Source organism: Dipodomys merriami, unplaced genomic scaffold, assembly GCF_024711535.1.
Source record: "Dipodomys merriami isolate MVZ:Mamm:240054 unplaced genomic scaffold, mDipMer1.0.p SCAF_680, whole genome shotgun sequence".
In the NCBI taxonomy this organism is placed as follows: domain Eukaryota; kingdom Metazoa; phylum Chordata; class Mammalia; order Rodentia; family Heteromyidae; genus Dipodomys; species Dipodomys merriami.
Window position 1 is genome coordinate 136,128 of NW_027206269.1, and position 26,108 is coordinate 162,235.

General features: G+C 57.1%; 3 protein-coding genes across 5 annotated transcripts; 2 read left to right on the forward strand and 1 right to left on the reverse strand.

The window, feature by feature from the left end:
* The first annotated feature begins 4,023 nt into the window (after positions 1 to 4,023).
* LOC138816069 (protein-lysine N-methyltransferase EEF2KMT-like) lies at positions 4,024 to 8,945 on the forward strand. 2 transcript variants are annotated; one of them, XM_070005602.1, is made up of 8 exons: positions 4,024 to 4,129; positions 5,220 to 5,285; positions 5,362 to 5,442; positions 6,289 to 6,390; positions 6,636 to 6,769; positions 6,860 to 7,125; positions 7,436 to 7,582; positions 8,639 to 8,945. In XM_070005602.1, the coding sequence occupies exons 1-8, from the start codon at positions 4,034 to 4,036 to the stop codon at positions 8,761 to 8,763; spliced, it is 1,017 nt and encodes a 338-aa protein (XP_069861703.1). In that variant the 5' UTR covers positions 4,024 to 4,033; the 3' UTR covers positions 8,764 to 8,945. The 2 variants fall into 2 exon arrangements, with proteins under 2 accessions (XP_069861703.1, XP_069861704.1); XM_070005603.1 differs by having other exon boundaries at positions 8,521 to 8,730.
* On the reverse strand, positions 8,915 to 17,341 carry LOC138816068 (chitobiosyldiphosphodolichol beta-mannosyltransferase-like). Of its 2 annotated transcripts, none has more exons than XM_070005600.1 (13): positions 17,123 to 17,341; positions 16,093 to 16,170; positions 15,824 to 15,927; positions 14,403 to 14,551; positions 13,845 to 13,934; positions 13,436 to 13,546; positions 12,993 to 13,114; positions 12,810 to 12,848; positions 12,365 to 12,424; positions 11,945 to 12,055; positions 10,738 to 10,852; positions 9,923 to 9,998; positions 8,915 to 9,245 (listed from the first exon to the last, which is right to left on the reverse strand). In XM_070005600.1, the coding sequence occupies exons 1-13, from the start codon at positions 17,328 to 17,330 to the stop codon at positions 9,027 to 9,029; spliced, it is 1,482 nt and encodes a 493-aa protein (XP_069861701.1). In that variant the 5' UTR covers positions 17,331 to 17,341; the 3' UTR covers positions 8,915 to 9,026. The 2 variants fall into 2 exon arrangements, with proteins under 2 accessions (XP_069861701.1, XP_069861702.1); XM_070005601.1 differs by lacking the exon at positions 17,123 to 17,341 and adding an exon at positions 16,598 to 17,023.
* A 1,442-nt stretch (positions 17,342 to 18,783) lies between these two features.
* On the forward strand, positions 18,784 to 25,762 carry LOC138816062 (UPF0764 protein C16orf89 homolog). Its single transcript, XM_070005588.1, has 8 exons — positions 18,784 to 19,021; positions 20,166 to 20,315; positions 20,409 to 20,559; positions 21,520 to 21,637; positions 22,437 to 22,572; positions 23,439 to 23,543; positions 24,480 to 24,566; positions 25,495 to 25,762. Exons 1-8 carry the CDS (start codon positions 18,817 to 18,819, stop codon positions 25,623 to 25,625), a joined length of 1,083 nt encoding a protein of 360 aa, XP_069861689.1. The 5' UTR covers positions 18,784 to 18,816; the 3' UTR covers positions 25,626 to 25,762.
* The last annotated feature ends 346 nt before the right edge of the window (positions 25,763 to 26,108 follow it).

A 26,108-nucleotide genomic window follows, 5' to 3' on the forward strand; every position in this document is an offset into this window, starting at 1 on the left:
GTGCCCAGCACGATGATAGAAGTGCACCCGGAGCGGTTTCATTCTGGGGTGATTTGTTTGTTGTTGTTATTGTTATGTAGCCCAGGCTGGCCTCGAACTTGTGAACCTCTTGCCTCCGCCATCAGAATAGCTGGCAGTCAAACACCATTGCAGGGGCTTCTGGCTCTGTCAGTGGGATCCCAAATGTGCAGCAAACTGCCCACCTCATGGTGGCCAGGAAGCAGACAAGAAGGGGCAGGGTCTCGCCACTCCCTCCCAGGACACACCTCCCCATGACCTCACTTCCTCCCTCTAGGCTCCACCCTTTAAAGAGCCATAGGTTGGGAAACCAGCCTTTAACACACCGGCCTTTGGGGGCCATTCAGGATCTTAACCACAGCAATACCTCTCACTGAGCACCCATCTCTGGAGGCCACTGAGAAGCAGGGCAACCCACCAACTAATTTTCAGCAAGTTGGCTTTGAGCGGATCAGTCGTTTGCAGTGGCCATTAGGCAAATGGGTCATTTGGTAAAAAGGTCATTTAGTAAATGGGTTTCCAATGACTTGCCTTAGGAATGCTGTAGGCAGTGAACACTTTCTTGGGCTAATGGACATTCCATTTCCATAATTAATATTCACTGGAGCTCCTGGAGCTCTAGGGCAGCTGGAACAACCTCCTTATAATCAAATGATTAAACACGCTCTGATTTTGTGTTGGACAGGATCAGAGAGACAGAGGGCCCAGGGCTCCACCACACAGCAATCACTCATGTCCAAGCAGCATTGCAGGAGGCCTTGTGGTTCTGTTCGTCACAGTCACTCACCAGAGAAAGAAGTGGCTGGCCCTGGGTCTCCTGTGAGAGACCATCATGCATTGCAATAGCTCACCCCATGCACACTGCCTCTGGGGGAGGGGGCTGGAGCACTTTCAGAACTCAGTATCCCAGGCCAGCACCCCACCCCCTGGGATTGTCACCCACTGTCCTTCAGAACAGCCCAATCACCAACACTATTTTGAAATTCATGCATTTGTGTTGGCTTTGTGGCTGTTGTGCGGTGTTGAGCTTGGGTTCCAGGCTGGCCTAGAACTCGAGATCCTCCTGTCTCAGCCAACTCCAGAGTGCTGAGATTACAAGCATGCACCACCACACCCAGCACTATTCTGAAATACCCAATTCTTTGCCCTTTGGGGGGACCCTGCATTGGGTTCCCAAACTTTTGTGGCTGCCGTTTCCTAGGAATTCATTCCTAACAAAGCCCCTCACAATAGGCAGAGTAAAGCACCTCAAAACTCACTGTCTTAACCACCCTTTTGCTCAGCCCTTCTGCTGTTTGTATTTTTCAGATAAGTTCTCAGTAACTTCCATGGGCTGGTCTCAAACTCACCACCATCCCTCCTCAGCTTCCCATCAGGCCCCACTCAGCTGATCTTTCTAGGGGTTGCGATTCAACTCTCAACACTGGTCCTGCCACCAACCAAAATAGATGTATTCTGGCCTCCAAGTCGCCTGAGCCCTGTATGACAACTGGTTGACCACGCATCTGTCTCAGTAGTCTGAGTTCTAGAAACAGCTTCAGGTAAGTCAAGGCTTTACTTTTTTTTTTTTTTTTTTGTCGGTCCTGGGGCTTGAACTCTGGGCCTGGAGGCGCTGTCCCTCAGCTCTTCAGCTCAAGACTAGCGCTCTACCACTTCAGCCACAGCGCCACTTCTGGTGTTCTGGTGGTTCACTGGTGATAAGTGTCTCATGGACTTTCCTGCCCTGGCTGGCTTGGAACTGCAATCCTCAGATCTCAGCCTCCTTAGCAGCTAGGATTTCAGGCGTGAGCCACCGGCGCCAGCCTAAGGGCTTTACTTTTAACCTTCGGTTCCATTACAGACTCCATATTTAATGCAATTTAAAGACAAAAATGTGTCCAGAAGTTGAAACATGACCCATAGAGGTCTCGAGACCCTGAAGCAATGTTTTAGAAAGAAATCAATTGGTCCTTTCTCAACAAAACTATTAGCTGTGAGAGAGAGAAAGGAAAAACTCCTACGTGCTGACTGACTGCCTTTGCCCACACCTTCCCTTCTAAAAGAGAATCGTTCCACCCTGCTTACATGCATTCAGTTATTATGTTCTCATAGAAAGTCTCCAAGCTGGAGGATTAGAGTTGGTTTATACACCCACTCCCTCCTGGGCTAGACTGCTCAGGGAAGTCCTGCCACTTCTAGTCAGCATGCCTTCTCCTGAAACTGGATGCTCAGATCTCTGCCTCCTGAGTGGTTGAGATGGCAGGCAGGAGGCACCGGCGCCATGTGTAAGCCTGGGATCTCCAAGGGTCCCCGAGCCATCCCCACAGATCTGCGTGGTCTACAGCAGGTAGGGAGCTGATCACTCCCTGGCCCGCTGCCTTCATGTAAAACCAAAGGTTCTGGAAATAAATGATGAATCTTCTCCACCCAATCTGTGCTCACTGGCTCGGTGAAGTGGAGGATCCGCAGATTAGAGAGAACACTTGCATTCAATTAGAATTAATCCCTCTCCTCCTCTGAGCTGAGCAGGACTCACGAGTTTTTCAACTGAAAGAGGTAATAAGACTTAATCTGTCCTTTTCTCTACCCTTCTATCGGCTGTGAGCATATTTAACAAATTAGCTTGAGATTCCCCCAGATGGAAAGATCTGCCAGCGTCAGAATGTCAGAGCTGCCGAAGGCTGGTGACTCACGCCTGTAACCCCGGCAGGATAGCTGAAGCAAAGATGAGGTGTGGTCAGCTTACAGCAAATATAGGAGATATTCCTTCATGTGCTTCCCTTGAGATTAAGGGACCAAAGTCATTTAAGGGAAAATGAAAAAGGCTAATTTAAAGAAACTGAGGCCTGTTGAAGGCCACAGAAACAGGGTATTTAGAAACATGTAAGTACTATCTTTGCTTCAAAGAAAGACAATGGGATGCATTCCTCACCCCAGGAATTAATACTTGTCTGATAAGATGCATGCCCTCCTGAGAAAAAAGTTTCTCCAAACTTAAGCCACGTGCCCCAGAATGCAAATAGCAGCCTGACTCCTTATCTCAAGGATAAGGATCGGTTTCTAGGCTGGATGCATTCTTACCTAGAAACTCAGAACGTTAACACCAGGTCTGATTAGAGCAAAGACAAAGCTCCTATCTTTGCATAACTTTGAAGCCAGACCCCCCTCCTACCATATAAATACCTCCAATAGCCCAAGGGGCTGTGCGTGTCTCTATCTCCCCAGGAGAGCTCCCACACCCTGTTAGGCTGTGACCTGCTCTTCAGTGTGTTTGTCTGTCCCTTTGTCTGTTTACTTCTTAAAGCTCAAGTTTCCTTCCCATTGTAATTCTTATTCTGCAATCAAAGTCAAGTACCCTAAGTGAAGAGTTCCTACATTTAAAGGGAAACTTCACTGAACCTCACCTCCACTTGTTGACACGGAGACTGGATCACAGTTCAAAGCCAGCCCAGCGAGACTCTATTTAAAACGACCCCAAAAAGCCAGAAGTGGAGCTGTGTCTCCAGTGGCAGGGAGAGTGCACAGGCCCTGGCTTCAAGCTCCAACACTGGCACACACAAAGTCAGCGTCCGAGCCCGAATAGGTTGCAAGCCGTCCTGCCTTGTAACTAAAAATGAATTCACTGTTGTCTGCTTGTGTGTGCGCGTGCGCTTGGGTGTGTTGGGGTCTGGGTGGCTTTTTTCCTCTTCCTGCAAGATCAAAGCAAACTCCTGGAAGCCCAGGCGATCCTGTGTGCTCCCCGGGCCTCCTGAATGCTTATTTATTTAATGTCCTCCTAGCGAGCCCTGAGGCCCTGGAGGACACCCGCAGCCAGGGCCTGACCCGGGCCAGGCGAGGGGTACCGGCCCCCACCACCCAGGGATCGCCTAGCCACGCCCCATGGGGGCCGGATCCCGCCTGGCCCCGCCTACAAGCCCCGCCCAGGCTTCTTTGGCCCCGCCCCGTGACTGTAGGGACGTCAGGCCCTCGGCCACGCCCCCTTTGTAGGCTCCGACTCACTTCCGCCCGTCTCCTAGCAACGCCGGCCCCGCCTGCCATGGCGCGGGAGGAGCGCGCGGAGATAGCCGGCCTGCTGCGGAGCTTCGAGCGCCGCTTCCTGGCGGCGCGCGCGCTGCGCTCTTTCCCCTGGCAGGTGGGCGGCGAGGCCCGGGGCCCGGTGGGCTCGGGAAGGGAGGGTGGGGGGGCAGGCATCGGGACTGGAGCCCCGGCGGGTGGCGGTTCCCCCCGGGCCTGCGGCCTGCGCGGTGCGGGAGCGCGGGGCCCCCGCCGCGTGGGGCTCCGCAGGGTCGCGGCCCGCGCGCGATCGCGCTCGAGGACCGGGACGGTGACCAGCCCGGCCCCCCCGGGGATCGGACCTCAAAGCCGCCCCGGAGCAGCCGAGGCCTGACGGGGCCTGGGGACCCGGGCTGGCGCGCGGTCCCCGCAGCGGCGGGGGCTCCGTGGACCCCACCGCACCCTGCTTGGCGATGCACGTGCGGTGATGAGTTCATGCGTGAGCCCCTCGGATACCCAGGCCTCCTTGTCAGCCTCCGACACGGAAGATAACAGCAGCTGTAGGCCCCCATTCAGGGCCCACTGTATTGGTTCGTGAATACAGCCAGCACCCGTGAGCTGCGGCCTACCGCTGACAGCCCGACCCGAGGACGTGTTCAAAGGCCGATCAGAGGAGGTGTTCAATGAGGAGAGAAGCAGAGCGAGGACCCATGCCTTGTCCCTGACCCACACCCCTAGATGCTGCCATGACCCCATGACAGCATCTCTCTGCCATCGCTTTTAATCAGTGATACTGACTTCCTGGAGCTGTTTGTGTCACCGTCCTTAAGTTAGTCAGCGTCTCCCTGATTTAGTGGCCAGGCACCGGGCAGTCTGTGAACTGGGACTTAACATAGCAAAGCAGCCAGCAGCTGGATTGCCTTGAAGAACAAGAAATGCAAAGGTCCTAGACTGCCTTGAAGAACAAGAAATGCAAAGGTTCTATAGTGGGAACACAGCTGGTATATTTCAGGGGGTCAGTGTGGCCAGAGGGGAGTGTATGGGACAGGGTGGTAACAGGGCCTGATCTGCCTGGATCCCGAGCTCACTAATGGGCTCCAGTCCCCCAAAAGAGCACCGAATGAGCAGGCCTGACCCCTGCACAGTTGTGCATGTTTCATGTTGCTGAGGGAAAAAATGGCTTAATATCTCATTCATGCTCCATCTATCTTTCTTTTTCCTCCCAGTAGAGCCTAGAAGAGAAATTGAGATGTTCACCAGAGTCTGAGCAGCTGCTGCTGGATATTTTACAGAAGGTAAGAACGCCAGGATTCAGTGTTCCTAGATGAAGTTGTCAGAAGCTAAGATCTAACCACTGGGTTCTTCCGGTAGACAGTGCGACACCCCGTGTGTGCAAGGCACCCACCGTCCAAGAATTACACCCAGAGCTTCGTCTTGGAGCTCATCAAAAAGGTTAGTGACAGTCAGGGACTGCCAGGCCTACGACCCCTCCCCCCTGCCCCATGCCTCCTCTGCCAGCCCTGTGCCAGGGGCCTCCAGAGGGCAGTGGGCTGGACCACCAGGGACAGGGCAGAGTGAGAAGGGAGGGCAGGGATAGGGGACAGCAAGGCTTTTCTCCCCACTCATATCCAGAGCTCTCAACACCAGCCATGTCTGTTCTGGTCACCTCCCACCACACAGGTTCTGGTCCTGCAGAGAACTGGGGGCACTCCCTCCCTGCCCCACAGGCCCACTCACTCGAATCCCGCCTGGTACCTGCCAGCCTGGGCAATGGCACAATGGCTGCCGCTGGAAATTCGAGCAGTAGCATACGTTCCTTCGCAGCTAGCCAGTGACATTCTCCACACGCAGTTGGCTGGAAGGATTACATTCACAGGCCGGGCCATAGCAAATCCTGTCAGCCAGCCCACACACTAATGACCTGTGTCCCTCCATCACCCCTGCCCAAGGCCCCTCTGGGGCCTTCCTGGGTCCCCAGAAGCCCAGCTGGCCCTCAGATGAGCTTAGTCCCGCCTGGTGAATCTCAGGGGTGCCACCCTGGTGACTCACCGGACCATTCTCTGGTCTAAGACTGGCGGAGCTTTTCCCTCAGTCCCTGGAGGCCCTGGTGGGATCCACCTGTCGTCCCTTCCTCTCTCCACCTTACACCCCAAATCTCTGTCACCATGGTGAGAATCAGGCCAGAGGAAGGGCGTGATGACAAGGTCCCATTCCAGCCTCCCTTTTGGATCACAGCCAAAGCCAACAGGCAGCAGCTGGGTGCCACCCCAGCTGTCCCATGGCCCTGTCTGTCCCCAGCACGAAGCTGTCCACACTGAGCCTTCGGATGAGCTGTACGAAGCGCTGGCAGAGGTCCTCACAGCCAAGGAGTCCACCCGGTGCCACCGGAGCTACATCTTGGTATGACACATGCGCCCTCCTCCCGCCGGCCATGGGACATGGGGCTCTAGCTTGGCTTCTCACCCTGCACAGGGCCCTTGCGGTGTCCTGGTGGTGGCGTGCCCACAGTGTGCTCTTCCTCATTACTGAGCAGTGTTCCCCCACAGTGGACACCCACCATCTCTTAGCCACTGCCCGCTGTGATCTAACGTGGCGGCCTGTACTGTGCGTGCCTGGGCTAATTCTCCCGCCCTGTCTCCCTGCAGCCATCAGGGGAGGTGGTCACGCTCTCTGAGAGCACAGCCATCGTGTCCCACGGCACCACCGGCCTGGTCACATGGGACGCCGCCCTCTACCTCGCAGAGTGGGCCATCAAGAACCCAGCCACCTTTGCTCACAGGTGACCTGGGTCCCGTCCCCCACCCTGGGCCGTCGAGCGTGGCAGTGGGGCTGGGCAGTCACAGACACGGGGGCCCCCTTCCCCACCCAGGACGGTCCTGGAGCTTGGCAGCGGGGCCGGCCTCACGGGCCTGGCCATCTGCAAGTCGTGCCGCCCCCGAGCCTACATCTTCAGCGACTGCCACAGCCGCGTGCTCCGGCAGCTCCGGGAGAACGTGGGCCTCAACGGCTTCTCGCTGCAGCCAGAGCCCGCCGCGGACACGCACACGCCCCTGGTGACCGTGGCCCACCTGGACTGGGACGCGGCCACCGCCCCTGAGCTCGCTGCCTTCCAGCCGGACGTCATCATCGCAGCCGGTGACCCTGGGCTCCTGGTCGTGTCTCGGGGGTGGCGGGCAGGGGCCCACAGGGCACCCCAAAGTCACCCTGGGGACTCCAGGGTGGTGAACACCCTGAGGACATCCCACCCCACCCCTACATCAGTGCCAGGCGGCTAGTGGCCTGCGCACCCCCAGAGCTTCAGACGTGGGGCACACCCATCCCCAGCACCTCCCGCCCCCGGCGTCCCCTCCCCAGGCAGTGCGTGGCACAGCTCTGACGTGCCCGGCCACCTCCTGCCCTGCGGTCAGCGGGCCCGAGCCCGTGGTGACGTGGGTTTTCACGGCAGACGTGCTGTACTGCCCAGACGTGACCCGCTCGCTGGTTGAGGTCCTGCGCAGGCTCTCTGCCTGCCTAGGGGGCCGCACACCCGAAGTCTACGTGGCCTTCACCATGCGTAACCCAGACACGTACCGGCTGTTCACCACCGAGCTGGGTGAGCCCTGGGCCCTCAGGCCACCGTGGTGTCCCCCACGCGCCTCCCATGAGGTGGAGATGGGCCTGGGAGGTTGACGGGGGGGGGGGGGGGGGGCGCGGCGGGAGGAGGGAGGAGCCCCACCACGGGCCTCAGATGCAATCTCAGGCTGGATGCGGGCAGTTGGTGCTTGCAGCCCCCATCCCAGGTGCAGCGGGGGTGTGGCTCAGGGACACAGCCTAGCCTCGTTTGCACAGGCCCCAGGCTTCACCCCCAGCACCCCTCAAGATAACTATCTCCATGTCTCTGTAACTATGGGGAATTTCTAGAACACTCCAGTTAGTAGCAAGAGTCTAGAGCCTTCCACATCTTTTTGTCTATTCTAACTGGTTTTATAATAACCTTAACTGGGACTCCATGGCCAGGGAGCCCGGCCATCTGCGCCCGCACACGCCCCGGTCCTGGCCTTGTGCAGTCCGCTGGTCCAGCAGCCCGGCCAATGCAGGTTCCGATCGCAGCTCCTCACCCCCTGGGCTGACTGGCAGGTTGGACGGGTGCAGAGTGACGGGGACCTGAGGGCTCCTGTGGCTGTCACTGCAGGGTTGGAGAAGGGTTGGGTTGTGTGTGTGTGTGATGCTGGGGTTTCGACCTGGGGGCTCACACTTGCCAGGTGGGTGCTGAGTCATACCTCCTGCCCTTTCTTTGTTTGTTTCTGGTTGTTGTTTTATTTTCCTTCAGTAAAGTCTCCCTGTATTCTCAGGCTAGCTGGCCTGGACTGCAATCCTCCTATTTGTACTTCCCCACACCACTGGGATGAGAGATGGGCCTCCGTGCTATTTTGCATGTAATGGCAGAGATGGAGTCTCCCAAACTTTTTTGGCCTAGGTGATCTTGGCCTCCCAAGTAGCTAGGATTACAGGCGTGTTCTACCATGCCCAGCCTGTCATTCCTGCCTTAAGACCACAGGTTCCTGGTCCCACCCCAGAGGTAGACTATAGACAGCTACAGAGCCTGGAAAGCTGTGATCAGCTCGAGCCAGGCTGGACACGCCTGCCCCTGTCCTGCCATCCATTTCAGACGGCGCTGAGATCGGCTGGGAGACAGTGCCGCCTCACCCCCGGAAGCTGTTCCCCTACGACGGATGCTCAGAGACTTCCATCCTGAGGCTCACGTTGAAGGTGCACCAGCACCGGGAGGCTTGATCTCCATCAGACAGGGGCTCTGTGTAGAACCCGTGAACCGCACTGCCTTCACCATGTGCGGAGTTAAATTCTGAGTCAGAACCACAAACGGTCCTGAGAAAAGGCAGCGGGCATGAGTGGGTGCTGCTTCCCCAGGGGCTCTCAGGCCAGGTCCTTTGTGGAAATAAATATGTATTTGCCAAGTGTGTCCCCAACTCACAATTCTTGGTCCCACTGCAGGAGACAAACCCAGTCTCAGGTCTGGGATCTGGGCCGAGCAGCCCCTAGGTCAGAGCCGCAGAGTGCCTGCTGCTGTCCTTCCGGCCTCTGGCCACTGGGGGGCACTCAAGGACAGTGGCCCCAGGCCCCAGGGTCAGTCCGTCCACCAAGGGGAGAACGGTCCGCCTCCAGCTCTCGTCCCACCGGAGCTGCTCTGCACTCCTGAGGTTCTCGCGGAACTGCTGCAGTTCACCAGTGGGGTCAGGAAACTTGGAGAAAAGCCTCTGCAGGAAAAGCACAGAGCACAGATCCGTATCTCAGGCCCTCAAACCACTGTTCCCCAGTCTATCCCCTAACTGGATCCCACTCAGTCACGGGGTGCTGGGGAGGAGCCCCTCATCCTGGCCCGCAGGCCCAGCCAGCCATCTGTACAGGAGGAAGGAGTGGGGGTCTGTGGAACAAGTCCAGCCCACCTGCTTTGAGAAATAGTTTTATTTACAATCCCATGCATGCACAGACGGGTCAGTGGCTGCTTTCAAGTTACAGCAGAAGGGTGAAGCCTTTACAGACCCAGCTGTCTATTCAACTCAGGAACCATGGGGCTGGGGCTGGTGCAGGTGCTACAGCACCTGCCTAGAGATTGCAAGGCAAGGCACATGCCATCTCTAGTACTGCAATAAGCAAACCTCTTCCAAAAATGAAAGGAAAAAAAGGACTGAATTTTATATCCTAGTTGAGCCTCACTGCCTCTCCCTGCTCCCTGGAGGGAAGCGCAGCACCCCATCTTTTGTGGGTGGTAAGCCGCAAACTCGGGGTAGGTGGGGAAAGCGGTGTTCCAGGGGCTGGCTGGCGGCATGACCTATCACCTCTGTGGCCCCGGCACTAGCCATCCACAGCCCCCCACAGCTGCCCCTGCTGGGCCTCCTCCAAACCCCTCAAGCCCTGGCCCCGGCACGGCTACCTGCAGCTGAGCCGCCAGTTCCTCCGCATCCTTGAACACCAGGCCGTTTTCTCCGTGCCTCACGAGCTCGGGCAAACTGCAGGGAGAGCAGGGGGAGCCTGAGCCCGCCGGGTGCCCAGAGCCCACACTCAGGCAGAGGCGGGGAGCAGGCTGGGGCAGCCGCTCTGACCTGAGCGTTGGACGCACGTGGCAGCACATGTGTGGCAGGGAGCTTTGGTCCTGTGTGCGAACCAAGGGAAGAAGCCAAAGTACGGCTTAAAGATAGCTGTTCCATCCCCAAGGACCCTGAACTCGGCTCACACCACGGTCAACACCCTAACTGCCCACCCGGGGCCTATGCCAGGACCACTGCTTCCAGAACCTTCTCTATCCTGGCCTTCCCACGGTCCATGCTGCCAGGGGAGGGAAGTCTCAGAGCTGCGGCTGTTTAACTGTTCATCCAGGAGAGGCGGGTGGAGGAGAAGAAAGCAGGCCACTGGCTCGCACGGCCACTGTGCTCCAGTGAGCGTTGCGGGAAGCCACCACCCACCACTGGGCCGGCCTGTGCTGCGGACCAGGCCCCTCAGCAGAGGGGTGGGGTCTGTGGGTGACCTGGGCCCCAAATCCTCTCCAGATGACGTACATCACCCAGAGTGAATGCTGCGAAGGCAGCTCCCCCGCCGGTGCGATGACGCTGAAGCCATGCGCGTGGACACCACAGAAGTGGGGTCCTCTGCCCCCCCCGAGGTGCGGGGAGGCAGCGCCCTGCAGGTCACACATGGCACCCCGATAGCTCATCTGTACCCCACCCAGGAGGGCTCGGGTTCCACGCCTACCACTTGAAGTTCACGGCGCACACAGGCAGGCAGCACCCAAACATGTCCACCACCTTCATGGGCAGGTCCAGCCCGCTGGACGACCTGTGCAGACACACGCCCAGGTCCGCCGACCCTGGGGAGGCAGACGGGTAGTCAGGGCGCTGGGGAACAGCTGCCTGGGACTGTGTGGCCCTTCCCACACCCAGAAACAGGCAATGTTCTCAACAAGTGTCCCCACTGACGCTGGCCGGGCAGCCCTGCCCTCTGCCACTGGCCATCAGGCCTATCAGAGGCTGCCCAGAGCTGAACACATGCTTCCTAGGTAGCCACAGTTTATTCTCAAAGACCTGCCCAGCCTTGAGAGACCAAGGGAAGGGGCGACATTGTCCAAAAAGAAATGTACTCTTTACCTGTCATGAAAACGTAACCCCTCTGTGCATTACCTTTATAAAAATAAAAGGAGGGGCTGGGAAGGTGGCTCAGTGGTAGAGCGCTTGCCTTGCATGCATGAGGCCCTGGGTTCGATTCCCCAGCACCACATAAGCAAAAAGAAAAAAAAAACCCAGAAGTGGCACTATGGCTCAAGTGGTAGAGCGCTCGCCTTGAGCTGAAGAGCTGAGGGACAGCACCCAGGCCCAGAGTTCAGGCCCCACAACCAGACCCAAATAAATAAATAAATAAATGGAAAAAGGAACTTCCCAGCAGTTACTGCACAACAACCCAGCTTCTACTGAAGGTGATGAAGATCCTACACAGCTTGGTGGATGTCTCGAATAACACTGACGTATATGTGGCATGTACTCACAGTGGTGCCAGTGGCAGCTTTTCTGAAGGTATTTTGCCTACATAATTTTTCTGTGTATGTACGTCAGTACTGGACTTGAACTCAGGGTCTGGGTGCTGACCCTGAGCTTTTTTGCTCCGGGCTAGTGCTCTACCCACTTGAGTCACAATTTCATGTCTGTCATTCTTTGGGGGGTGGAGAGAGGAAGATATTTAGAGAAAAGAGTCTCATGGACTTCCTTGCCCAGGCTAGCTTCAAATCACAATCCTTAGATCTCAGCCTCCTGAGTAGCTAGGATGACAGGCGTGAGCCACCACCACCCAGCTTTCTTTTTTTTTCTTTTTCTTTTTTTTTTAAGACTATGCTACAGAAGCCAGCAGCACTGTCCCGGCTGGCTCTTGCGTGCACCCCCTTTAACACCCGCCCTCCCTGGCCCCTCACCTAGCAGCAGCGGGTAGTCCTCGGCCTCCAGCCAGGGCGTGCAGATCTGGACATGCCGGAAGCTCTTGCGACGGATGAGGCGGCCGTAGTACTCCTTCAGCGGCCCTTTGCCTGCGCAGGAAGAGTAGTCGCTGCCCTGGACCGTGTGTCCCCACACCCAGGCCTCAGCGGACCCCGCTCAGGCTGGGAGGCCATTTCCCAGAAGCCTCTCTCCCAGCTACCTTCAGAGCCCACCTCAGAGCGCAGCCCTGCAGCCTGCAGCCGCCACCCGGGGCCAGGTACACGCTGAGAGGCCAAATGCCGGGAGGTGGGGCACAGGGCCCACCCTGCCCACCAGGGTCTTGGGTGCGCTGTATGTATGTGGGCATCCGACTGAGACGGCAGTGAGCGGGGGAGCAGGCCCCAGGGAAGCCCGGGTACCTGTTATCACACACACGAGGGAAGGCAGGCCAGCCCCGCTGAGAGTCAGCTGTTCAAACTCTGTTAGAAAAATCAAGAAACACAGGCTTGGGATGAGGCTCACACGGGAGAAGTGCTTCTGAGGCCTTGGGTTGGGTCCCCAGCACCTCAAAAACACACTCAACATACGTACATGCATACAACGAGACAAAGATGACAAAGGACAACCAACTGGGGGAGGGGGGGGCTTCCCCTAGGGAGACCCTGGCCTTGAGATGTTCTTCAGCCCCAGAGCCTCAAGATGGGACACAGAGCTGCACACCACCTCCCTCCCCGCTAGGCTGACCAGCCCCATGACCCCGGGGGGGGGGGGGCACAGGAAGACCCTCCACAAAGGCTCAGCAAGTGTCTCACGGATCAGTGACCCCTGCCCAGCCCAGAACAAAGGACCCCACCACACACCTACTTTCTAATGCGGCCAGCAGGATGGAGAAGTCCTCATCCTCTGTGAGAGAGAAGGGAGGGTCATGGGTCACCTCCCCGACACGACCCCCTCTTCCCTGGGGTGGGGACAGGGGCTTGTGACTTGGCAGGAGCCCCCACGTGTAGGGGGGTGGACACACCAGTGTGGGGAGGGGCGCGGGCACACCTGTCCAGCTGGTGCTGCTCACCAGCAGCACTGGCCGCTCAGGAAGGTGCGTCACCAGCCCGCTCCCGGCATCCTTCTCGGTGAAGGCCGACCTCTCTGTGGCGGGGTCCGAGGGCTCAGAACTGAAGGAGCAAGGAAAGCCCAGGGGATGCAGCAAAACCCTCAGAGCCAGGTGGCCACGGGCTCTGGGCTATTTGGCCCCAACGACCATCCCACACACTCAAGTTACACTGACCTCCAGGCTCACCCCTTTCCCCGCCTGTCACCCCGCTCCTGAATGGGAATACAAATACTCAGGCCGCCCTAGCTCTTCCAAACCCAGCTCTGCAGCTGCGGCCTGTGAGCAGACACCGTCAACCCACCCGTGAGTATGGGAAATAGCAGGTGTGTAGGAGGGGCAGGGAGACCCAGGTGGGCAGCCAGCACAGGAAGACAAGACGAACCGTGCCTGGAAAGGACAGTGGGTGCGGCCCAGCTTCATGAAGAGCTCGTGCTGCAGCTCGAGGGGCATCTCCTTAAAGAAAGACGCCGGCCTGTCATAGACAGTCAGAGCCCTAAAAGGAGAGGCCAGTCAGGGCACAAAGGACTGAGGGAAGGAGGAGACAGACGGACCCAAGCAAGTAAGAGCTCTTGGGGAATCCCAGGAGTCCGGATCCCTTGGGAAGCGCACGACATTTAAGCAGCAAACTTCCAGGACTGCCCAGCGAGGTGGGAAAAGAAGCTGCCCAACATTCCCCCCACCCCGCTCCCCCAAAACCATAGCATCTGGTGGATGCCGGAAAACCACCAACAGATGTAGCAGGTGGCAGCTGCCTCTGGACACTCCCGGGACCCCTGGGCTGGCTGAGGTACCTGATGCCCCAGTTCTCTGCCAGGTCTTCCCGCATGGCGTTGGTCACACACAGGTTCAGGTGGGACAGACGCCCAAAGAGCCTCTCATACCTGCAAAGGTGTCTCAGGTGAGCGCGGAGCTGGGGTGGGGCTGGCCCAGAGGCCACCAAAACCTCCACCAGGCTACAGAGCTGCCATCTCCCAGATCTGCCGAAGTTGGTGCCAACCAAGCAGCCCCTGCGCCAGCCTTCTCCCCCACCCTCCCTCGGTCCCGTCACTCTTCTGTTAAACACACAAACAAGAACGCAGCACCCCCTCACCGGGGTGAGACGGAGGGCACCCCTGAGGCCCAGCACAGGGTGGGTGTGCAGAGCAGGGGCCCAGGCGGCCAGGTGCTGCTGCTGTTCCCACCCACAGTGAGCAAGGCCCCGGGGTGGGCGGCCTGAGGCCAGCCGTGCACAGACAGAGGAGGTGACACCAGGCTGGGAGCAGCTCCAGAGCCGGCACTTCCCCGTGGGAAGGAGTTCCCACGGCCCCCCGAGGTGTTCTAGCATGGCACCTGCAGCCCCCAGCTCTCACCCCTTAGCCAACAGGACGAGCGGGTGCTGCGGGCCGTGCGCCAGCCCCAGGATGGAGTAGCCGTAATTGTGCCAATCGGTGACCAGTTTGCTCCTGCAAAGGCAGCACACAAACCAGCAGACGGCGATGCCAGGCAGGCCCGGGGGGTTCTAGGAAAGAAAGCAATGTGGACACTGAGGAGGAAGCCCAACCACATGCTGCATGATCCCAGGGAAAAGCCGCCGTGCCCACGGCACACAGACGTGAAGGACTAGAGCTGTTTCGTTCTGCGTAGCCCAGGCAGGCCTCCAATTCTCAGTCTCCCTGCCTCAGCCTCCCGAGTGCTGAATTACAGCAGTGTGCCGCCATGACGGGGAGACGGGAAGCGTTACTGACCTCTGGGTAACCAATGAGTAGAATAAAGACCCTCTCCACCACCAGAAGTGCCAGATCATAAACGAAACAGAACTGCTAACAAATTTCTTATAATCAAGAAACAGAATTGCCTGCTTTGGCAGATATAAATTACAATTGGAATGAAGCACGGCCCCTGTGCAAGGAAGAAACAAATTCCTTATTAAAAAAAAAAAAAGAAGGGGCTGGGAAGGTGGCTCAGTGGTAGAGCGCTTGCCTTGCATGCCTGAGGTCCTGGGTTCGATTCCTCAGCACCACATAAGCAAAAACAAAAAAGCCAGAAGTGGCGCTGTGTCTCAAGTGGTAGAGCACTGGCCTTGAGCTGAAGAGCTGAGGGACAGCACCCAGGCCCAGAGTTCAGGCCCCATGACTGGACCCAAAAAAAAAAAAAAAGAAGAAGAACTGGGGGAGGGAAGGGATAGTGGGACTACAAGGGGTAACAATGATCGACAAATAATGTACTCACTGCCTTACTCATGTAACTGTACCCCCTCTGTACAGCATCTTTACAATAAGATAAACTTTAAAAATTTTAACAAGGACATGAAAAGTAGAATGAAAAGATTCCACTCTCCCCTGTCAGCAGCTAGTGATGGTCTAGAGATAAGTGAGGGAAACTAAGGGGGAATTAAAAAGGGATTATAAACCACATTTTCTTTTCTTTTTGCTGGTCTTGGGGCTTGAACTCAGGGCTTGGGCACTGTTCCTGAGCTTCTTTGTGCTCAAGGCTAGCACTCTACCACTTGAACCAGACAGCCACTTCCAGCCTTTTCTGTGTAGTTTATTGGAGGTAAGAGTCTCAAGGACTCTCTTGCCCTGGCTGGCTTTGAACTGTAGATCTCAGCCTCCTGAGTACCTAGGATTACAGGCATGAGCCACCAGCACGTGGTTTAAAGTTTATATACATAAATGAATGTGTACTTGGTCAATTTGTCCATATTTCTGTGTGAGATGGTGGGAATCAAACCCAGGGCCTTTCTGAGTTCACACCCAGCCCAATTTGTGCATTTTTTTAAAGTGGCTCTCACCTGGAGAAAGATGTAGGCTGCTGGTTCAGTCCACATCAATTTCCACAGCAAGTGCACTGTCTGAAACACAACTTTGACTCCATACTGGACAATTCGGGGCCCAACTGCAAATCAAAACATACTTAACACCACCAAAGGAGCTTTTGGCAATCTACAGGTTTACATGCACACAACATGCAAATGCATACATATATACAACACACACACACACACACACACACACACACACACACCCTCCAGTCAGAGGAACCTGGAACTGACCATCCTACCTGCAAGATGCTGAAGTTCTGTCAACTTCACAATGTGAATTCTGTCATTCTGCAAGAGCTCATCACGGGGTTTGGAGTCTGAAAATGAGAACATCACTTTGAATGAATCAGATGTGGCCACCAGTCTTAAAGTCAGATATCTCCACTGTTCAGCTTGAGATGAAAAGTGAGTGTTTCATAAAATGAAACCTTTCTTTTTTCCCCTGACATACTAAAATTTGAACTCAGGACTCCTGCATGCTGGGCAAGAAAGCACTGTACCTCTTGAGCCATGCCCCACACCCTTTTGTGGATATCTTGAGGTTCCCTCAGTAATTCTGCCCTGGTTGGTTTTGAACGTGGCAGCCTCCTGCCTCTGCCTCATGAGTAGCCTGGATTACAATCACACATCACTACTCGAGTTTCCAAAACCTCTCTGTTCCTCCCCCAAGGAGAACAGAGAACAAGGCCAATTCCTGTCCAGATTCTACCAGAATGCCCAGCGAGAGGGGGCCCAAAATCGTACCACGTTTACCGAACACCAGGCCCAGCTGCAGCGTAGGAGCTCAAGCCGACCAAGACTCCTGCACGGCAGACTAGATCGGCCGCGCTGCAGCCTGGCCTCGGCAGGAGCAGACAGTACACAAGAGGCTGAGGCGGAGCCCCCCTCTCCAGCCATGCACGAGGATCTGGTCCACGGGGACCCGCTCCGGCCCGCACCGCACGGGCGGGAAAGCTGGCCTTGGCGTGGAGTGAACCCCCGGGGCCTGCGGGGCTCAGCGCCGAGGGGCGAGGGCCGGGAGGGGCCCGGCCGGCTCCCGTCAGCTCTGCGGAGGGGCTGCACGCCCGCGGCCCCGCGCGCCGGGATTCGAACCCGAGGACTCAATGGACCCCCCCGCAGGGAGTGGTTCAGCCCGGGCCGTGGTCTTTGCCCCCCGCGGGTCCCTCGAGGGGCCCGGGCGGGAGTGACACGCGGGGGTGGGGGGACGTGGGGGCGTGGCTGCGCGATGACGCAATCGTGCTGACGTGCCCCGCCCCCTCCCGCACTCACTGCAGAAGCCCAGCAACGTCACGGAGAAGCCGCACCCCGCCAGCGACAGCGCGTGGTACTGCATGCGGGGGCTGCGGCCCACGTCGCCCAGCACCACGACCAGCACGTGCCGGGCCGCGCGCCCCCGCGGCCAGCGCCTCCACGCGCCCAGCAGCAGCAGCGGCAACAGCAGACACAGGGCCAGCAGCGCCACGCAGGACGCCGCCATCTTGGCCGGCCGGTCGCAGTCACGTGGTCTGGCGCCGTGGCCCCAGCCCCCACGGCGTGCAGTGCGCAGCCGCAGAACCACTCTTCAGCTGGGGGCGGGGCGGGAGAAGGGGGCGGGGCGGGAGAAGGGGGCGGGGCGGGAGAGGGGGCGGGGCGGGAGAAGGGGGCGGGGCGAGGAGCCGTTCCCTAACTGGGCTCCGCGGAACCACACAGTTCGGGGCGGCCACAAATCGGTGTGAACGGAATTTCATTTATTAAAGAAATGTTTCTTTAGAGAGACCTATACCTTTTTTTGGGGGGGGGGAGGGTCCCAGTCCTGGGGCTTGAACTCAGGGCCTGGGCACTGTCCCTGGGCTTCTTTTGCTCAAGGCTAGCACTCTACCACTCGAGCCACAACGCCACTTCTGGCTTTTTCTGTGTATGGGGTACTGAGGAACCGAACCCATGGCTTCGTGCATGCCAGGAGGGGGGGGTGCCAGGCACTGATGGCTCATGGGTATAATCCCAGCTACTCCAGTGACTGAGATCTGAGGATCACAATTGGAAGCCAGCCAGGACAGGAAAGACCAAGAGACTCATCTCCAGTTAGCCAGCAAAAAGCCAGAAGTGGAGGTATGGCTCAGGTAGTAGAGCACTAGCCTTGAGCAAAAAAAACTCAGGGACAGTGTCAGGCCTGAGTTCAACCCCAGTACCAGCACAATAAAAACTCAGGGACTGTGTCAGGCCTGAGTTCAACCCCAGTACCCGCACAATAAAAAAGGAAAGATGGACGGAAGGAAGGGTTGGATTGGGGGGAGGGGGGGTGTACTTGCCTGGCAAGCTCAAACCTAAGTTTGAGAAAGAGGGAGAAAGCTAAACCACTCTATAGTGAGTACATTTGAAATGATAATGTGTTTGATGGAAATAAGAAAGGTCAATGAAATCTATTTCAGTGCCTTCTCAGTGCTTTAAAAAGAAAAAAAAAAAAAAAAGTATGGCACAGGGAATTGAACCCAGGGCCTCAGCTCAAGCTGCTGTACCACTGCTACACTCTCCAGCCCAGTACTAGAAAAATGGAAAGTGCAACATGCTTGCCTTTGTAGCTTGAATTCTGATTCCAGTGGACAGTCCCCCCCCCCCCCCCGAAAAAAAAAGCTCTTGAAGACAGGGCGGCCCTCCAGGGAGTTTACTCCAGACTTGGATCCAGCCGGGCTTTCCCAGGTCTTTGGATTTCTGAGCTGCAGCTCATACTCTTGGTCCATCATGGGAAGTCAGGGGCTGGAAGGCCAGGGCGGGTTCCTCTCCCCCGCGGGCAGCCATCCAGCGGGCTGCACTTCAGGCCTAGCCTGACCCTAGCCTTGGCCTCCCTGGCTATCCCCTGTGGCCCTGTCAGGCCACTTGTCTGCAGATCTTCAGGGGAAAGGGGGAGGAGGAAGAGGCGGGAGGAGGGTGAATAGAGGCGCCCAGGGTGCATGCCTGGCGCTCCAGCTACAGTCAGAACACCAGACATGGCCAGGCCCGGGCTGCTGGCACTTCTCTTGCTCCTGGCCCTGCCACGGCAGCCATCCTCCCTGCCACAGCCGGACACCTCCCAGGGCAAGGCCACCATGGCAGATCTGATCCTGTCTGCGCTGGAGAGAGCCACCTTGTTCCTGCAGGAGAGGCTGCCTGGGGTTAACCTGGATGCAGTGGTGGGATTCCAGGTGCTGGAAGGTGAGCAGGCCGAGATGATCCCCGGAACCCCAGGCTGACCCCTGGGAAGGCCACCTGGTCTGCTCTGTCCCTGGACCCCTGGACACCTCCCGGCTTCCAGTATAACCTGCTGTGGGGTGGGGGGAGGACGGGAGGGGTGCTGGTCTGGGGCCGGGGCTCAACAGGCGGTTCTCAAGCTTCTCGGGAGAAAGGAGTTAAAGGTAACGTGAGGAGAGATTTGGAAATCATCTTCTGAAAAGGCAAAGGTCCACCAGATGGCCTTCTCTTCATGCTCTGATTAAGGGGAGGGGAGGGGTTGAGGGGGTCCCTTTTAATGGACATTTACAATTTGGGGGCTCCCCCTGCAAGAGGATGGTGAGGCACCACAGGGTCCCCAAAACCAGGCTCCTTTCCACTTCCTGCACTTCCAGCCAAAGCCACCTGCAGGGCCGGAGAAAACAATCAAGTGTTTATTTAGTTTTGAAAGTAAAAGATCCTTGGAGAATGGACTGGAAAGAAGCCAAGACAAGCAGGGGCAGGGAGACACACACATGCGTGCCCCCCCCCACCTCCCTCCCTGAACTTACCTGGACCTGAGCAGGGTCATCTATCCGCCAGCCTCACCTCTGGGGAAAGGCAAAAGGAAGTGTGAAGAATTAATCCCCCTAGGGCAGGGCTCTCCAAAAAACAAAGTGCCCAGGGTAGGCGAGTGGGGGGGGGGCATTATAGAACATTCCAGAACCCTGAAGATGCTTCAGGAGGCAAACAGGTGGGGGTGTACCAGGTCCACCCGCTCTCATCCTGTCCCTCTGCTCCCCATCTCCCTCTTCTTTGCTTGGGCTGCAGCATGTGCCTATTCGCCTGTTCCATCCTTAGCCACCAGCTCCCAGAATTGACCATTGTCCACGTTCCCCTTTCCCGGAGGAAGAGAGATGAAATGGCTTTCTTCACCACCCACCCTGTGAAAAAAGTATCAGTCAGGACTCGAACCCAAGACCGCCTCCAGAGAACAAGCCCTCAGCTGCCCCTGTCCAGCCCTCTGGCCCCAGCTGGTGGTCCTGCTCAACCCCACAAAGGCTCTGGGGGGAGCGGTGAAGCCTTGGTTTTCAGCCCGGGTGGCTGATCAGCTGGCAGAATGAATGACCTCTGTCCCCTCATCCCCCAGAGCAGCTCCGGGGCGTCCAGGACAAGTGGGCGCCTGACCCCCTGCTGCGGCCACTTGGCCTGCGCGCCGGGCAGCTGGCCGCCAAGCTGACCGCCCTCCTCCGCCAGGCTGTCACCTACCTCCAGCAGACCGACCCCACTTACCTAAGAGGTATGGGGGGCGGGGGGCTCTGGGAAGGCCGTATCCGGGTGTTTAACTGAGAGGCCCCCGCCACGCCCTGCCCCTCCCGCCTCTCCCCTGCAGAGTTCCAGCCAAGCCTCCAGCCTGGGTTTTGGAAGCTGCCTCTCTCGTGGACCCGCACCAACGCCTCCCTGGTCTACGCCTGGCTCGACCCCCATGACTCGTTCTCCGAGGACAGCAGTGACTTGTGTCTGGTGCAGCTACTGGGAACCGGGTGGGTCCCCACTGCCCCCGCTGGCTGAAGACTGAGGGGGAGGGGGTGGGGCTCCCTCTCCATGCCTCATGTGTGCATGCCGGGGCAGTGTGACAGTGTGACGGGCAGGAGATGTGAACTCCTACCCAGCAGTGGAAACCTCAGATTCTGCTGCCCCATGCCCTCCCAGGGGCCTCTGGGCATACTCCCACGGCACCGCCCCCTTTAAGACCTTTGCTTCTCCTTTCAGGCCCACCCTGCCCCAAGCCATCCACCCCCAACTCCCCAAGACCAACTCACCTCTAGACCAATCCTGGCACCAGGCAGCTCTCTGAGGAGGGCTCTGCCTGCACCTATAGCCAGGCCCAGCCCACATCCCTTTTATGCAAATGAAGTCCACATCCCTTTTATGCAAATGAAGTCCACATTCCATCTATGCAAATGAAGCCACATCCCTTTTATGCAAATGAAGTCCCCATCTCTTGTATGCAAATGCAGTTCATTCCTCTTCCAAAGTCCAGGGGCCGTGGGTCTCCCTGGTTTATTCAGCAGCTGGGCTTGAAGCAAGCCCCAAGCTCAGGGGGCCAGGGCAGAATGGGCATTGGGTACCCCACTGTAATCCTCTCAGCATCCTTTATAGGAGTCCGGGCTACACCAGAGCTCAGTCTGCAGGTGACTGGACTCTGGAAGTATATTATATTAGGCCCAGACCTCCAAGCTGTGTGGATCCAAGTCCCTTGTTTAGGCCTGGGATGGGAAAGATGGGAATAGTACGGGGCAACGAGAGAAGTCTCAGCCTATGGGGAGATGAGCCCGGACACCTCCAGCTTCATCTCCCCAGAGTTAGGGGTGCATCTCAGCCACACCAGCACCAGACACCAGCCTTCTTCTTAGCAACCCCTTTGTCTAGCCTGGAGCCTGTGGGGGAGTCACAGCCTGGGGGGAGGGGCAGCGTGTGACAGCCCAGGACGGCCTCCCCAGGACGGACCAGAGCCAGCCCTGCGTGCTCTCAGACTTCTGCAGGGCGCTCATGACCAAGGCCGGCTGCTCCGGCTACAGCCTGTCTCATCAGCTGCTCTTCTTCCTGTGGGCCCGAATGGTGAGTGAGGGCCGGGCGGAGGGGAGGGGACAGCATGATGGACACCACGGGCAGGCAGAGGGAACCAAGGGGCTCCTGGATTCAGTTTAGAGGCGACCCTGTCTCCAAACCAAAGTGGGGCCCGGCACTGGCGGCTCACCCCTCTCATCCTAGCTACACAGGAGGCTGAGCTCTGAGGATTAAGATCCAAAGCCAGCTCAGGCAGGGAAATCCATGAGACTCTTATCTCCAAGTAGCCACCAAAAAGCTGGATGGCTCAAGTGGTAGAACGCCAGCCTCGAACAACAACCAAAAAAAAAACCTCAGAGGCATGCTCAGGTGTGAGCCACCAGCACCCAGTGAACTACATTGTTTTGCTCGGTAGATTCAACAAGGCAAAAGTTACTCTGAAGGCAAAACTCTGAAGAAGAGTGCCTAGCATATGCCATGCCCAGGGTTCAAACCCTGGCTGTTCTGAACCCTGTCCTCCCAGAGTGGGGCCGGAACCAGCCAGGCACTGACACTGCCTAAGGGAGAAGGGGCTGCAGAGTGCCACCTAGCGTACACCCTAGCGTCCTCACCCTTTCCAGAAGATGCTGACGTTCCAAAAGGCTAATTTATCCAGCCAAAGCCACATAACCTCTGGGTAGCAGAGCCCTAACTCACTCGAACTCAAGTCTTCCTGACCCCTACTGACAAGCCCTCTGGGAACACAGATTGGGGAGGTGGGGGGAAGGAGAAAAACTCATCCCCAAGAGCTTCCGCGATCTGCAGGTCCTCCTGTAACCCAACCTCCGTGTCTCCTGCATGCTGTCTCCAGAAAGGCTGCACACACAGCCTGTTCCGCCAGAGCCAGCTGTACATCGGCATCTTCTGTGCTAACATGATGGCCCTGAACCAGAGAGCCCAGGCCGCCGGCTACACCTACCGCACCCAAGACCTCTTCATGGAGAACAGTGAGCCTTCCGCGCCTTCTGCTCTCAGGACGGGGAACTGGGGGAGGGGGGAATGGGAATGGGTGTGCAAGAGCACGGGGCACACATGCGCACTCACAGTGTCAGATGAAACCAGTAAAACCTACAGGATGAGCCATCCAGTCGGAACTAAAGATAAACAATGGAGAAATGCAGAATGTTAGCATATCCCAAATATTGCCTTGGGATAGCCTTGTCCTAGCAATGTATATCCCCTGCAGTGTTTGTGATTTAGTTATTTTTGCTTGGCGCTCAGGATGGCCATGATATTCCTCTTCGTGTCCTCCTAAATCACTGAAGGGACAGGTGGTCACTACTATGCCCAGCCACTGACTGAGATGATATCTCAAGAACTTTTGTTGTTGTTGTTTGTGTGTGTTTAGCTCAGGAACTTCAGTCCCCCAAACTCCATCTCCTAAGAAACAAGGATCGCAGGCCTAAGCCACCAGGTCTACCATGTATTTTGTTCTTAAGATAGGGTCTCACTAACTTCATCCAGGCTAGCCTCAAACTCAGGATTCTCCAGCATCCTCCTGAATAACTGGAAGTGACAGGCATGTACCACCAGGCCTGGCTCCAGCTCTAGCATTTAAGCAATCCAGTGCTGGCCGGAAGCCCTGGGAGGACGGGGAGGCGGGGCACAGACCTGCGGGCCCTGGGTTGCTGAGGAAGAGCATGGAGCACTGCCTCCTTCCAGCCTGCGTGGAACATCCCCCTGCCCACACCTTCCTGCCGCTGCCTCACCAGGCAGGAGACAGGCAGCAATACAGTGGCCCTGGAGGGGGGAGGAGGTGGCCGCGGGGGGAGGAGGGGGAGACCCTCAGAGGGGCCCCTGTGCCTGCTTCCAGTCATGTTCTGTGGCATCGCCGGCTTCTCCGACTTCTACAAGCTCCGGTGGCTGGAGGCCATCCTCAGCTGGCAGAAGCAACAGGAAGGCTGCTTCGGGAACCCCGGTGAGCTGCACTCCTGGCCCGATGAGGAGCCCCAGGGCAGGAGGGGGGTGCACTGGTGTGGGGACACTGAGAGAGGCTGGTAATACGTGTGCATGTGCGTGTGTGCATGTGTGTATTGTGTATGCTGTACATGTGTGTACTATGCATGTGTGCTGTGCATATGCTGTGCACGTGTGTGCATGTGTGTGCTGTGTACATGTGTACACAGCACACACATAGGTAGAAATGGGCTTGGTGCATTGGGATGAGATGGGAAAGGAGGTGGACTTCCTGTAGTGTGCACCTTGCCGACGCTGGGGCTTGAACTCAGGAGGCCTGGGCACTACCCCTTAGTTTTTTCACTCAAGGTGAATGCTCTACCACTTGAGCTACAGCTCCACTTCTGGTTTTCTGGTGGTTAATTGGAGATAAGAGTCTCACAGACTTTCCTGTCTGGGCTGGCTTTGAGCGTGGATCCTCAAATCTCAGCCTCCTGAGTAGCCGGGATGACAAGGCTCTGGGAAAGGCAGAGGGGCAGAAAGCCCCTAAACAAAGAAATGAGGCTGGCAAGGGAGGGCACCGGGGGCTGAACCGTGTGGTTTGGGAGCCACAGTTTGAGAAACCATCGGGAGAGGACAGTGGAGGCCATGTGGAAGGACCTGTAGACAGGTAACGGAGGAAGCTTCTGGAATAGCCTGTGTTGGAGGGAAGACCTGAGGGGCTTGAGGAGGAGAAGAGGGTTATGGAGAAAGGTTTATAGGTCACACTGAGAAACAGATCAGGTAGCTCACACCTGCCATCTCTGCACGCAGGAGGCTGAGGTAGGAGGATCTTCCAACCAGCCTGGCCGGAATATGGAGACTGGTTGTAAATCAGCTCAAATCCAGCACGACCTGACGCTCCCCTTTCCCCCTCTTCCCTTCTTCCCCCTTCCCTCCCCTCTCTCCTCCCCTTCAGATACCAAGGACCAAGAAGCCCCCAGTGCGTCCCCTCCCCCACAGCACGCTCTGAGAAGAGTGAGGAGGCGGGAAAAGCTATTCACAGGTGACCCCAGGCCCCAGGCACCCCTTGGCTAGGAAAGTGAGGCCTGCAGTGCCCCCTGACATCCCGGGGGGCCAGGGCCTTGAAGTTTGAGTGGAAGGAAGGGTAGGCGGCTCTGAGAGTCTCCTCTTAGGAAGCGGGATGGTGGGTGCCTGCCATCCCAGCCCCCACGTGGCTCAAGCAGAAGGATCTGGAGTTGGGGCTCAGCCTGGAATACACAGGGAGATGCTGTCTCAAAAACATTCTTTTTTTTTTGTCTTTTTTTTTTTTTTTTGGGTCCGGTTGTGGGGCCTGAACTCTGGGCCTGGACACTGTCCCTCAGCTCTTTAGCTCAAGGCTAGTGCTCTACCACTTGAGCCACAGCACCACTTCCAGCTTTTTTCTTTTTTGCTTATGTGGTGCTGAGGACTCGAACCCAGGGCCTCTTGCATGCAAGGCAAGCGCTCTACCACTGAGCCACCTTCCCAGCCCCCAAAACATTCTTTTTTTAAATGGCTGGATGCCAGTGGCTCACATCTGTAATCCTAGCTACTCAGGAGGCTGAGATATAAGGATCCCATGTTCAAAGCCAACCTGGGCAGAAAAGACCATGAGACTCTCATCTCTGATTGACCACCAGAAAGCCAGAAATGGAGCCGTGGCTCCAGGGGGACAATGCCAGCCTTGAACAAAAACAACAACAAAAAGCTCTGGGACAGCGACCCAGATAAACAGATGTCCCACAAGGCAGAGCAGGAAGGGGTTGGCATGACTTCTCACAGAGTGGGTGTCCCCCCCCCCAGGTGCTGGGGAACAGCCCCAGCAAAGTGGGGTCTACACAAAGTCCCAGGGCACCCATGGGACACATGGCAAGGTAGTTGAGGGCAGGGGAAGAAGCCCTGTGACCGGCGGTCTCCCTCTCTCCCTCTCTTTCTCCCCATCCCCCCCCCAGACGGCTGCTCCTGTCACAGCACAGCCACCGCCGTGGGGGCTCTGGGTGGGTTCCTGTACTTCCTGGCAGCACACCCACTGGCAAATGACGGGCCTCATCCAGCCACACTGCCACCCCCCAGCGGCCGCTGAGCCGGGGCTCCACTGGCATCTCTGGAGGGGGCAGCGGCTGAAGAGGAGCCGCATAGCACACAGCCCTGTGGAAAACTTCTGGGCTGGTTTGAAACCCAGACTGAGCAGGGAGCAGGTGAATACATTCACAGCGCAATCTATCACGAAACGAGTCTTTTTGTTTTCTTTCTTTATCTTTCTTTCTTTCGGAGTCAGGGTTTCCTAATCCTGTTTCAAGAAGAAAAAGAAAGAAGGGAGGGAGGGAGGGAGGGGAGAGAGAGGAGAAAAGATCTTTTTCGTTGTGTGGGTCATGCCTGTCATCCTAGCTACTCAGGAGGCTGAGATCTGAGGATCACAGTTCAAAGCCATCCGGAGCAGGAAAGTCCCTGTGAGACTCTTATCTCCAATGAGCCACCAGAAAACTGGAAGTGGCGCTGTGGCTCAAGTGGTGGAGCAATAGCCTTGAACTTAAGAGCTGAGGGACAGCGCCCAGGCCCAGAGTTC